This window comes from Stegostoma tigrinum, chromosome 27 (assembly GCF_030684315.1).
Source record: "Stegostoma tigrinum isolate sSteTig4 chromosome 27, sSteTig4.hap1, whole genome shotgun sequence".
Lineage (NCBI taxonomy): Eukaryota > Metazoa > Chordata > Chondrichthyes > Orectolobiformes > Stegostomatidae > Stegostoma > Stegostoma tigrinum.
This window is the reverse complement of record NC_081380.1, coordinates 24,434,904-24,447,935: the sequence shown is the minus strand read 5'-3', so window position 1 is coordinate 24,447,935 and position 13,032 is coordinate 24,434,904. Positions and strand designations below refer to the sequence as shown.

The 13,032-nt window shown below is 40.0% G+C and overlaps 1 protein-coding gene across 1 annotated transcript in view; it reads right to left on the bottom strand.

Annotated features, from left to right (window-relative positions):
* Positions 1 to 13,032, bottom strand: part of tlcd2 (TLC domain containing 2) — a 58,507-nt gene that overhangs the window by 35,517 nt on the left and 9,958 nt on the right. Inside the window, exon 3 of the mRNA XM_048557238.2 lies at positions 2,700 to 2,782. Coding sequence (XP_048413195.1) covers positions 2,700 to 2,782 — 83 coding nt within the window. The remainder of the gene's footprint in view (positions 1 to 2,699; positions 2,783 to 13,032) is intronic.

The window sequence follows — 13,032 nt, the reverse complement described above, 5'->3', positions numbered from 1 at the left end:
TGTCATATTTCCCAATTTTTCCCCTTCTGTAACCAAATATCATCAACTCAGGGGACAGGTAGCTAAGGACATAATTTCAACACTTCGATCTTCTGAAATTTCACAATCCAAATGTTTATGAATTCTTTATTTGAGAATTGCTTGTGTCCAACTCAAATCAAAACTATACACCACCAAACATCATGTTGTTCAGAACCCTTTTTTTTTGTTTGAGACATCTGTCTTCCCTGTGAGCCACCTTCTGTCTTGCTCATACAATAGCGTGTCTTGGACACACAGTCACTGCTCACCCAGTTCTGCAAATAAAACAACTAAAAATTGGAAGACTGAAATGAAAAAGTCATTAAAAACTGCAACAAAAATTGAGCTACTGCAAAGTTGACTCATCTTGGTTTTGGGAATGGACATCTCATCAGACCACACACTTCTTTCTATCAAAGATCTCAAGGTCAAAAGGTTTCGCATGCTTTGATATTTTACGTACAACCAATTACATTAAAGTCCAAAAATGAATTCCTATTATTTATTATTTATATTTTCTATTGCTTGAAAAGTCAGATGGAAGTAGATGTTTGCAAACAAAAAGATCAAATGATTGATTGTTAATTGTTGCTATCATAGAAGAAAAATGCAGTTTACTTCAATTATTTTTATCACACAATCTACATTTTAATACATTTGGTATTCAAAAAAAAACAAATTTCCAAATACTTCGGATTTCTCTATCAATGATCAGCGAGGGATCTAAGGCAGCATTCTCCGTGAATATTTGAGAATTTTCACACTCCACTCTTAAAGAGTCAAATTATAAAAAAGAGAAGTAGCTTGTCATAATAACCAAGTCAGAAAAATGATGTCATTATTTGATGTGCCAATTAAATGCTCCAGTTAAACTTCAAGCTAACAACACAGCATTTTCTAATAAAACCTTCACAAGGGATACACAGCAGCTTGCAAGCAAACTTGAAGAATAAACATTTCATGTACACAAAAGAAATTCATATGTAACGTGACTTTAGTAATAAATTCACACAGTGGTACAAATCAACTTCAAGGTGTTTATGAAGCTATATTATTAGTTAAGCTTTTCATTCCAAGATAGCTTCTGTGAGCCAACTTTAGCTTTCCTTAAGACAAAAACTTTGACTTTCTAGCGCAAAAACAGAGGTCTTGTTCACTTGCTTGTTGAAATCTCATACTCTGGTTAATCGAAGGCAACAATAGGAACACCAGAGAAACAGCATGAAAGAAAAACAAGAAATGAAATTAGGCCTTTATTCAGCTTTGCACTGAGCTGCCGTCACTATGAAATTTCAGGCAATGAAGTGCAAAATGAACATGGAAATGTGCTTTTTGCAGCACATACACATACAGCAAGGAGTAAACCTTCAGTCCAGCAAGTCTGATCTGACATTTAATTAATCTACGGCCGATCCATCCACTTGCCCACATCCTTTCATGCCCTTGCTCAGAAAACATCTACTCATCTCTCACTTCACAATTAATAATTGTGACTGTTTTTGCAGAAGGGAAAGCTATCATTCTATCCTGTGTGTGACTGTTTCCCACCTTCTCCTCAGTGACCTGCTTCTGATTTAAAGAATACAAACCCTTGCCCAAGGCACCCCCACCCAGCAGAAAAAAAACCTTTTTTTCTCCATCACCTTTAAATTCTTTACAAAATTATAAAAATGTCAGTCAAGTTACTCTTAGAGTAGGCATGCATTTCCATATTTACTGTGTGGTGTTGGTAGTCCTTCATTGACTAGCTGAAGCAAATAAATAATCAGCAAAGCAGACCCCCTGTCTCCTTTTCACACCTTTATTTTACCACCTTTTCTATTTTTCCATTTCTCCTCCACCGCCATTAGCATTGCTTTTGCTTTTTTTTGCTCTGAACACCATCCCAATCTGTTCTACTTGTTCCCTTCTGTCAACAGCATATATTTAAAAAATAAGTTTTCCCAGCCCATTTTAGTTCTGCAGAAGAGGCATGTTGGATTCGAAACATTAACACTGTTTCTTGCTCTACAGATAATGCCAGACCCAAGATTCTTCAGCATTTTACAACTGTTTCTGACAAGGGTTTTACCTTATTTGAACCAGTGAACGTCTGCAGTAATTCAACATTTATCACATTCCTCGAAAAATTTACTGCCTACCACATATTTTCTCAATAAATTTGATTTGACTTGATTAGCAGAGGTGACTTCCTCTTTTGAAATCCATGTTGTCTTGCCTGCAAGGAGTTCAAGATTTTCACGTGTTCAGTCATTTCCCATTGTTAAATATAAATTCATTAACCTATCCACCACAGAGAGTTGACTAAAATAATATTTTTTCGGCTCCTCCATCTTGTCTTCCTCAACATATTAAATGAACAGTAGCCCCACAGTCAAAAAACAGCTACCTGAACTGCTTTTTCTTAAAAACAGGAAGTTTGGAAATACAGTTACTCTACTTTATGAAGGTATTTCAGAACAGCACAATATAAGCAAACTAACTGACTATCAATGAAATCACATTGGTTACAAAGCTGCCTGTTGATTTGGATTATGGATTAATTAAGAATGGGCAATACTACCCAAGTTACAATGGTGAAAAGGACCAGGGTAGGAAACAGATTGTCATACACAAGATCTGAGGCAAAGGAGAACTGAGCCAGTTGAAAAGTGACAAATGATTGCTAAACCACTTACCACAACATGGTGGAAAAGCAGTTCCCAGGAATGTTGAAATTTTTGGTTCCACAGCATGTCTATAAAATCATGAATGAAATAACCTGCAAGCCAAGAATAAATAAAATGCCACAAATTCAGGGGATGAAAACATTGGGAATTGTATTTATATACACAACTTATCACACTCCGTTTAAAAAATAACACCAAATGAACTAAAATTCAATAAAAAGTTCAACACATCCACATATATTGGAGAAAGAATTTTCGGATTTGCGACTTCCAAGAGGAATATAATGTTGATCAATAGGTCAGAAGAGTCTCTGAATGGGTCAGAGATCTCTAAAGTCAAAAGCATATTCAGCAGTAATGATAATGTTATTCATAACATCTATTCAAAGAGGCACTACCAACAGATTGATTACATTTGTAAGTCATGGTGGAAACTAGGTAGGTGGTATTCACTAATTATATTTTATGGCTGAAACTGATGGCAAATATTGGATAAGCCAGTTTCCAGAGTCAAAGTAGCTTTCGTGGTACAGTGGTAGTGTCCTTATCTCTGGGCCTAGGTACAGACATGTGTAATAAAATTGCTCAAGACGCTGACTAGAATAATCAACACACATTCCCACAGTGAATCCTAGCTTGCTAGACCATGAAATGTGTTTTAGAAATTTTGGTTAGCAATTTCCTTATTCATTTTCCAATCATTTCAGCCCCTACTTCTTAAGCCAATGCAAATATACTTCTATCCCGACTTATCGAAGTATCTGTTTCATCACATTGATAATAATATGCTTTTGATGCTGTCACCTATCCAGATTAGTCACTACCAATGCCCCTATTAATTTTGTTTTCATCTGCATACATCTCCAAGATCCGTTAGCAGCAACTTCAGGAACTAACAGTCAAAGCCTTGGTACATCAATCACTGTGCATGGACTCTGACCGTTCTGCAGCCTTTTAGCTTAGAAGGAACGTTGTTTGCTACGTAATTCATGTAATTTATTCTCTTTTTGACTTAATAAGGTCCCATGAATCTCCTCTAATTCTTCAAAGAGGCAGGGAAGAAGACTAACATCTTGACTCCGTTAACAAAATTAATTATTTGGTTTATTTTAAACCTCCCCCTAGGGTTCATTGTTTGTTTTCTCTTTTCATGTGCTTTGTGGCCAACTCTCTCATTTTACTTAGGTTAGAAGTGTATTCAGAATTTTAGATTAGATTAGGTTCCCTACAGTATGGAAACAGGCCCTTCTGCCCAACAAGTCCACACTGCCCCTTGAAACATCCCAACCAGACCCATCCCCCTATAACCCACACACCCCTGAACACTACAGGCAATTTAGCATGGCCAATCCACCTAGCCTGCACATCTTTGGACTGTGGGAGGAAACTGGAGCACCCGGAGAAAACCCACACAGACACGGGGAGAACGTGCAAACTCCACACAGAGTCGCCCGAGGTTGGAATCGAACCCAGGTCCCTGGTGCTGTGAGGCTGTAGTGCTAACCACTGAGCCACCGTGCCACCAATTTGGGTTTATTAATTTCTCCTGGACTTGAGCAGTGCTGTGATCTCATGTCTTCATCAGTTCAAAATGACATAAACCACTGGGCTCATCAAAAGGAACGCTCATGGTAAACAAGGGAATTCCTTTAAACCAATGACAAGGACATTCTTGACAATGATATCAAAACATATCAAATCATATTCTTCAAAGCCTGATGTCATCTTTCTAATGCTTTTTCTAATTGTGAACAATAAACCAAAGGCATAAATTGTTTTATTCCAAACTGTTCATTGTTACAAACATTCAAAGAAATAAAGTTCAAATATTAATCTAGTTGTATTACTTGTACAACATAGGACCATAACATATTTTATATCTACCTGATCAACCTCTGCAGCTTCTATGCAGAAGTTTCGACAGGAGTTTTAAAAAGCTCACAAGCATTTATCAGGACTTTTAAGTGACCCCTTTTGTGATCATGTTTTGTAAGGGGAAAAGTCCTATTTACTTGACAGTGTAGTTACAGGCTGCCCACCTTTGGTGTACCATGCCGTCCAGGTTCCACTCATAGCAGTGAATTGTATGGGATAGTGTATTGTTTGTGCCTTGTTAGAAATCTAATCAAATCTGATTGGCCAGTAACACCAGCATCCCAGCAGTACCAGAACTCAGTCAGAGGTACTGCTAGGACCACAAACAGCCCGAAAGAACATCAATGATGCCCAGAGATAATGGGAACTGCAGATGCTGGAGAATACAAGATAACAAAGTGTGAAGCTGGATGAACACAGCAGGCCAAACAGCATCTCGGGAGCACAAAAGCTGATGTTTCAGGCCTAGACCCTTCATCAGAGAGGGTACCCTCTCCGATGAAGGGTCTAGGCCTGAAATGTCAGCTTTTGTGCTCCTGAGATGCTGCTTGGCCTGCTGTGTTCATCCAGCTTCACACTTTGTTATCAATGGTGCCCAGGCCCAGTTAACTCATGGGTCATTGAGGTGGGAAGAGATTGGGCACCATGTGGAAAGGAGTAAGGGGATCGGTTTAGGAAAACCAGACACAGTGACCACTAAGGGTGAGTATCAAACTTGGGGATGCTATGTGCATCTGTGGAGAGTGTGCGGTGCACTCCTTGCTTCTCACTTTTTCATCCCATTATGGGATAGGCAGCATATTATTTGGGTCAATGGGTTTGTTAACAAGCTTAATTGCCACAATGTTTTTATTAAATAGCACACAGATTGCTAATTTGGTGCATGCCTGCTGTTTCACGGGAAACTGCACATTTATGCTTTACAAGTGTGCTGGGTAGCTGCAGATCCGATTTGCAAATACAACATCCTGACCAGTACTCCTCTTCACCACCTCTGAACCCTGTTCTATCCATCTTCACCGCCCCCCACCCCCAGTGTTTCAAACCAAATCTTCTGGGCCAGCCAATCTGTAAAGCTTTTTGTTATAATTATAATGTCTTCTTCCTCATATAATTCTCATAAGTCTTCACTATCTAATCATAAAAAAAAAGAATTTAAAATTAACTTTGAAATAGCATAGTTACTTCACAATTGTCCTAATTGCTAAAAATGTAATGACAAGTAAATGACTAAATTGACTTAAGCCTGTATACTCTCACTTGCATAAAATTTGATGAAAGGCGAATTAGATGGTGTATATAGAACAAGCAGCTGATACCAAGCAGAGATAGTAGGAACTGCCGATGCTAGAGAATCTGAGATAACAAGGTGTAGAGCTTGATGAACACAGCAGGCCAAGCAGCATCGGCGGAGCAGGAAAGCTGACGTTTCTGGTGTGGACCCTTCTTCAGAAATGGAGAAGGGGAGAAGGCGACTTCCCTCATCACCTCCCCTTCCTCTCCATTTATTTCAGAGCCAACAGTCAACACGATTTTCTGAAGGATCCAGGCCCAAAACGTCAACTTTCCTACTCCTCTGATGTTGCCTGGCCTGCTGTGTTCATCCAGCTCTGCACCTTGTTAAGCTGATACCAAGCATCTCTGTCCACCCCAGAAGTTGTTTCCTCTGTCATTAGCAAACTGACTTGACTATTAACTAGAAAGTAATGAAGGTTTTCCTAAAACATGTGTCTTGTGTTCAATTTTGACTGGCAGAGACAAAACGTTGGAGTAGCACCTCTCGTACAGTTTCTCATCACAGGCTGAGCTGACAAAATGCAGAGATGGGTGGGGATTGTGGAAATAAAAAAAAGTCACAGAGGAAAAAAAAGGTAAAAATGCAGGCTTATCAGTCAAACCGGAATTTGACAAAAATGGAACAGAGTTAAATTATTTTTATTTCAACCCAAGGGCAGGACTGAATTGTTGTAATATTGAGATTAGTCTAGAGTCTTGAAGGAAGGAAGGCCTTAAAGTTTCTGAAACAAAAACATCAGTTCCAGTGGCACAGCTGAATCGAAGCATTATCATCTTGAAGTTCACATCAGTTAGCCAAAACATTTTTCAAAAATAGAATGCTATCATCCCCATTAAACCTTCGATAACAGTTGGTGGGGTCAGCCACAGGGTTCCTCAAGGTCAGAATTTATGCCATTGCATTAATATGTTTGGAAACTCCAATTTTGGACAGTGAAACACAAATCTAATCTATATCACACAGATGACAACTCAATAGAATATTTTATTCCTGCATACTCAGTTATGAAAGTTTTGAAACTTACAAGATACCAGATAAAAACTGGACTATAAAATGGACATAACTGTGCCAGTTTCAACTGAAACATCTGGGAATAATTTTGGTGTTGCACAGAGGTTTCAAACATTACAAATTTCAGTGGCAGAGTTTCGAATCTACTTCGTTCTGTTAAAAGTTTCAGCCAGCAATTCAACCATTTTTGCAAATTGGGTTACAGCCAAGTTTACTAGCTTCCCGAACCTACTGACCTTGAGATTGTGCCATGAAACATTCTATTTTTAAATAAAATATTTTAGCCATCTTCATGTGCTGTGTGGATGATCTGTCTTAGCCTTCTCCTAAGGGCCACAGAATTGCAGATGCTGGGCTTCAGCTAATTTGATTCACTTGGTGGGATAAAGAAATGGCTAAAGCACGGAACACTGAAAAGGACATGGACATTGACAACATCATGGCAACAATACCGAAGACTTATACAGAATTAGCTGCACCCCTACATAATCTGTTCCAGTTTGACCACAACATTACCAAACACTCAAATCCAACTGGTCCATTAGCCCTTGTCTGTTTAGTAAAAAAAATGGAAAGCGTCAACGACACTGCAATCAAGCAGCAACCAGTAATAACGTACGTACTGATGCTCAGTTTGTATTCTACCAAGGACCACTTGGTCTCCACCCAAATTAATGCCTTGGGTCTCAACATGACCAGAAGAGTTGAACTTAAGAGGGAAGATGAAGGTGACTCCCATTGCACTAAGGCAGCATCAAATGAGTCTCAGCAAAACTGCTCAATACAAGATCAGGGAAAGCTCTCTACATGTTGCAAATCGGTGGAGGTCAATCATCTCTGTTCTAGGACATTTCCTTGAGAATCTCCTTCACACAACCATCTTCAACCGTTTCAATGGTCTTGCTTCCATCCTAACATCAGAACTGGGGTGATCAGCGATGATTGCAAGTACTGAAGATGCCCATGCCAAAATATAGAAAGACCTGGACAACACTTAGCTTGGGCTGATAAGTGTGCAAGTCTTGTAGCTTAATGCAAGTAGCATCTTCAACAAGACAGAATCCAATCAGCTCCCTTCAACATTCAATGTCATTACCCTTACCGAATCCTCCACTGTAACCCCTAGGTTGTTAGTAATCAATCAGAAATTCAGCCAGACCAACCATATTAATTCTATGGCTATAAAGTTGGGTTAGAGGTGAAGAAAACTGAAGTAACTTAGGTCCTGTCTCTACAAAAGCTGTCCACACTTAGTAAGGCACAAATCAGAGATATGATGGAAGTTTGTACTTGCCTCGATGAATGAGGTTTCAACAACACTCATCATCCAGGACAAAGCAGTCCACTTGACACGCACCCCATACAGTACCTAAACATTTATTCCTTGCACCATCAACACATAGTTTACATTGCTACAGTCTTCAAGTTGCCTTCATTGGACATACATCATTTCTCTGCACCCAGGAATCCTATTTGTAATGTCTCAGAGATAGCAAGAACTGCAGATGCTAGAGTCAGAGACAGTGTGGAGCTGGAGGAACACAGCAGGCCAGGCAGCAGAGGAGCAGGAGAGTCAATGTTTCAGGGCGAAGCCCTTCTTCAGAAATAGGGAGGAGGATGAGAGCTTGGAAATAAATAGAGAGGAGGGGTGGGGCTGGGGAAAGTAGATGGCATGATAGGTGCAGGTAGAGAGTGGTGGGGATTGGTCAGTGAGGTGGGGGGGTGGATAGGTAGGAGAGAAGACATACAGGTCAAGATGGGGGGGGGGGGGGGAGCGCGTGGATGAGAGGGACAGTTGGTCATGGGATGAGGCCAGGGATGGGAAGATTTTAAAACCGGTGAATTGTGTTTAGGCCATTGAACTGCAGGCTCCTGGGGTGGAATATGAGGTGCTGCTCCTCCAGTTTGTGGGTGCTGTCATTGTGGCACTGGAGGATGCCCAGGATGGACACGGTGGGGCAGGGGTGTGGGATGAAACATTTGGGATGTGGTAGTTAAAGTGGTTGGTGACCGGAAGGTCTTGTCACGTACAAACGTTCTACGAATTCCGAGTCTACGCTTGGTCTCACTGATGTAGAGAGGAGGCCACATTGGGAGCAGCGGATACAGCAGACCAAAGTTGGCGGGTGTACAGGTTTGCCTTGGAACTTGAACGGAAGCGAGTGGGGAGGTGTCGGTGCCCTCACCCACCTTCAGTGCACCTACGTTTCTTACACCCTATTCTTATACATTCCATCACCCCCTGTACCTTTTATACCCGTTCCTCCCAATATGTACCACATACAGAACCAGTGAGCTATTGGAAAGTTACAAAACTTGCCAAACATTCATGAAACTGATAATGTAGACTCGAAATGTTAGCTTCATAGATGCTGTCAGACCTGCTGTGATTGCCAGCAATTTTTTGGTTTTCCGTACAGATTCAAGCATCTACAGTAATGTGCGCCTGTAATACAAGCAGAAGCTTTTATCTCAGATCTTTCAATCTTGTCTAAATAAACACAGCTATTGAAAACCCATAAAGGATAAACTACTTCAGAGTAACAGAGGCATGAATCAACACTGTCCTATGCATCTGTCAACATTACTACAGAGCTAAGTACATTCTTAATCCTGAGAGTTCGGCCATTAATATAGAAGTTTCAGTAATTTAGAAACAAGAAAAAGGGCACCTGCTTCTGTTGATAAAGCTTTCAGATTGCCATATTATGAATGAGAAGCTAATAGAGGGCCAAAGAAAACATTCACAACTCTTGGGATGACAGGAGCTACATCCACTGACTGAGCGGACCTGAGTTTATCAAACTTGCAGGGGGATCTAAAATGCCCCTACCTGCCATGCAGCCAGAAAGAGCAGAGTGTGTGTGGGGGTTGGCTAACAAAATCTTATAGCAGCATATGAAAAACATGCTGTGCAATGACAATTAACAGTGGCACCTGACTTCCACTCTCTGAAGATCTGCATCTTCTGTCATATTCAAAAAAAATCAAAACATTGGCCAATAAGAAAATCCCGCAGGCAGAACATATGCATGTCTTCAAATCTACAACACTCAAAAAAGAGACCACTCTATGAAATAGGTCCAACACACAGACGTGCTTTTAGGTAAAGTTTTCATTATCACCCCGATACGATTACATACCACCTGACTAGGAGTTAGGGGTCAGTGTCAAGCAAAAACCAGCATTACCATCCATCAATGCATTATTGGTGGCACTGCTAAGGCTTTGGGTGAAGAATAGAACATAGAACATAGAACATAGAACAGTACAGCACAGAACAGGCCCTTCAGCCCACAATGTTGTGCCGACCATTGATCCTCATGTATGCACCCTCAAATTTCTGTGACCATATACATGTCCAGCAGTCTCTTAAATGACCCCAATGACCTTGCTTCCACAACTGCTGCTGGCAACGCATTCCATGCTCTCACAACTCTCTGCGTAAAGAACCTGCCTCTGACATCCCCTCTATACTTTCCACCAACCAGCTTAAAACTATGACCCCTCGTGCTAGCCATTTCTGCCCTGGGAAATAGTCTCTGGCTATCAACTCTATCTATGCCTCTCATTATCTTGTATACCTCAATTAGGTCCCCTCTGCTCCTCCTTTTCTCCAATGAAAAGAGACCGAGCTCAGTCAACCTCTCTTCATAAGATAAGCCCTCCAGTCCAGGCAGCATCCTGGTAAACCTCCTCTGAACCCTCTCCAAAGCATCCACATCTTTCCTATAATAGGGAGCCCAGAACTGGACGCAGTATTCCAAGTGCGGTCTAACCAAAGTTTTATAGAGCTGCAACAAGATCTCACGACTCTTAAACTCAATCCCCCTGTTAATGAAAGCCAAAACACCATATGCTTTCTTAACAACCCTGTCCACTTGGGTGGCCATTTTAAGGGATCTATGTATCTGCACACCAAGATCCCTCTGTTCCTCCACGCTGCCAAGAACCCTATCCTTAATCCTGTACTCAGCTTTCAAATAGCATTAATTTTGTGTGGATATCAATGACTGATAACTCAGAACTTGGACTTGATGTTACCGAGAGGCTTAGCAAACTTACTAGTGGAGAAGAAAGCAGCTAAGGTAGACTGCATCTAACTGGAGATGATAATGGGGCACAATGAACAAATAGATACCCTCATGATACAAACAAATAATAGATAACCTATGTCTTTAATAGGAAACCACACAATTTGAATACCTGCTCAAACAGAGGCAAATGAGACAACAAGAAGAAATTACAAAATAAGGAAGATAAAAACTAATTCACAAGCACAATTGAGTGACAATAAAGCCATTTTAAAATCAGAGGTCATGGCAAATTAAATGGGGAAAATGAACATTACTCTGTTAAATACTAAAGATTAGTTTCTAATTTTCTCAGTGAATGTTAGTTCAAAGAGGATTAACAGTTCAATAAGAAACCCGGGATGACATTATTACCTACACAGAAATACAAAATTATTCCTACTTAAATAAGTAATTGCTCAAACAGCCACTACATGAAATGTTGGAAAAGTTTCCAAAGATAGCACAAATAATGGAAGGAACGAATGAAACAAAAGGATGAACTTTATCTCATATGCATGGCTAAATGTCAGGATATCAGACTTTAGATGCGTAATTTATTCAGATAGGCAAAAGAAGTTTCAATTTCAGATTAATGAGTTTTGTAAAGGCAATCTATGTAGTGTAATGCTAATAGTAGGAACATTATTCTTTGTGGTATAGTCCTCATTTCCTGAAACATTCAAAAGAAGGAAAGATTTTGTTTCCCAGTATTTTTTCCCCGTCAAAGTGCTGTATAGTCACACAAGTATAGATCAACAGTATTTTGAAGATGCCCTGAAGAGCTGCTACTTACTCAATTCTTACAAGTTTCCAAATCAGGTTTTTAAAAATCGAAGAATTTATTCTTAGGTTTTCCACCGCAGTAAATTATTTTGATGGGAAATTCAAGGTCTCAACTTCCCTTTTAAATGAGAAGTAACATTTTTGAATTATGTCTTCTTCCTCTCCTCTACACCCATCCTTTCTTGCTGCAAATAGACAAGTTTTATTATGTTTCTCCAACTCTGATCTCCTGTGCAATCCTAGTTTCCTTCATCCCACCATTAACTGCTACGCCATCAGCTGTCTGGGCCTCAACACTAAAATACAAGTCGAAAGCAACACCCCTCTCCAACTCCCATTCCTCTTAAAATTTTTTTTAAAACCATGGTTTCAGTCACACCCCTTCTTTCAATTTGAGTTTTTAATCCTATAAAACTACTATGAAGTAACTTGCAATTTTTCTATGTCACAGGGCTGTACAAAAGCAAGATCATGTTTCTGCTTATTCCTTTACTTAATAATTGAGATAATACTGCAAGATATTTTTGGTTCCACAAACCAGTCTCAAACTCAGTGCTATTCTGTCACATAGAAGCACTGATTTTCTGAATGCATATTGTCAGCATGAAGTACTGCCCAGAGGAGAGCAGAATTGGGAAACTGTTAGCTGGCTTTCCAGTACTCCCATGCATTCATTTTAATGGATGGAAATCATGAGATATAGCATGAGGGTGGAGAGTAAGTGTAACCAGCACTCAAAAACACAATGGGCACAAATCCATCTTGGGCAGTAGCCAATGTATCTGAGGAAGCGTCCAACTAGCATTCAATTATTTAACTGACACTGACATTGTAATGTCATATATACAGAGTAAAACCACCCATTGATTCAATGTCAGCTATTTTAATGTTCTTGTCCAGAGATTAGTTTCTACCATATCAGTTAGAACAAAGCACTAGGGTTAATAGCAGCCTCCTGAATGCTAAAACACAAATTGCTGACAAACAGCAAGAGACACTGGGTACAGTGGCCAAGTAAAATTCTGAAATCAGAAAACCTACACACTACACACAGTGGTGCACCCAGGTGCAAATGATATTAGCATAATGCAAAAGACAGCGATTATCCCAGACAGGCACATCCCCAATTATTTATGCCATAAACAAAGGAGGGCCAAGATGAAAAGGCACCGGGTCCTGCTAGACAAGAAACAATACAATGGCAAGCCATCCCAATGATTGACACTGTTTGAAACTATTAAGGGAGTCTCCCCAATTGTTTTCTGGAACTTTCTATAGTTCTGAGCAATCTAAAAAGGTG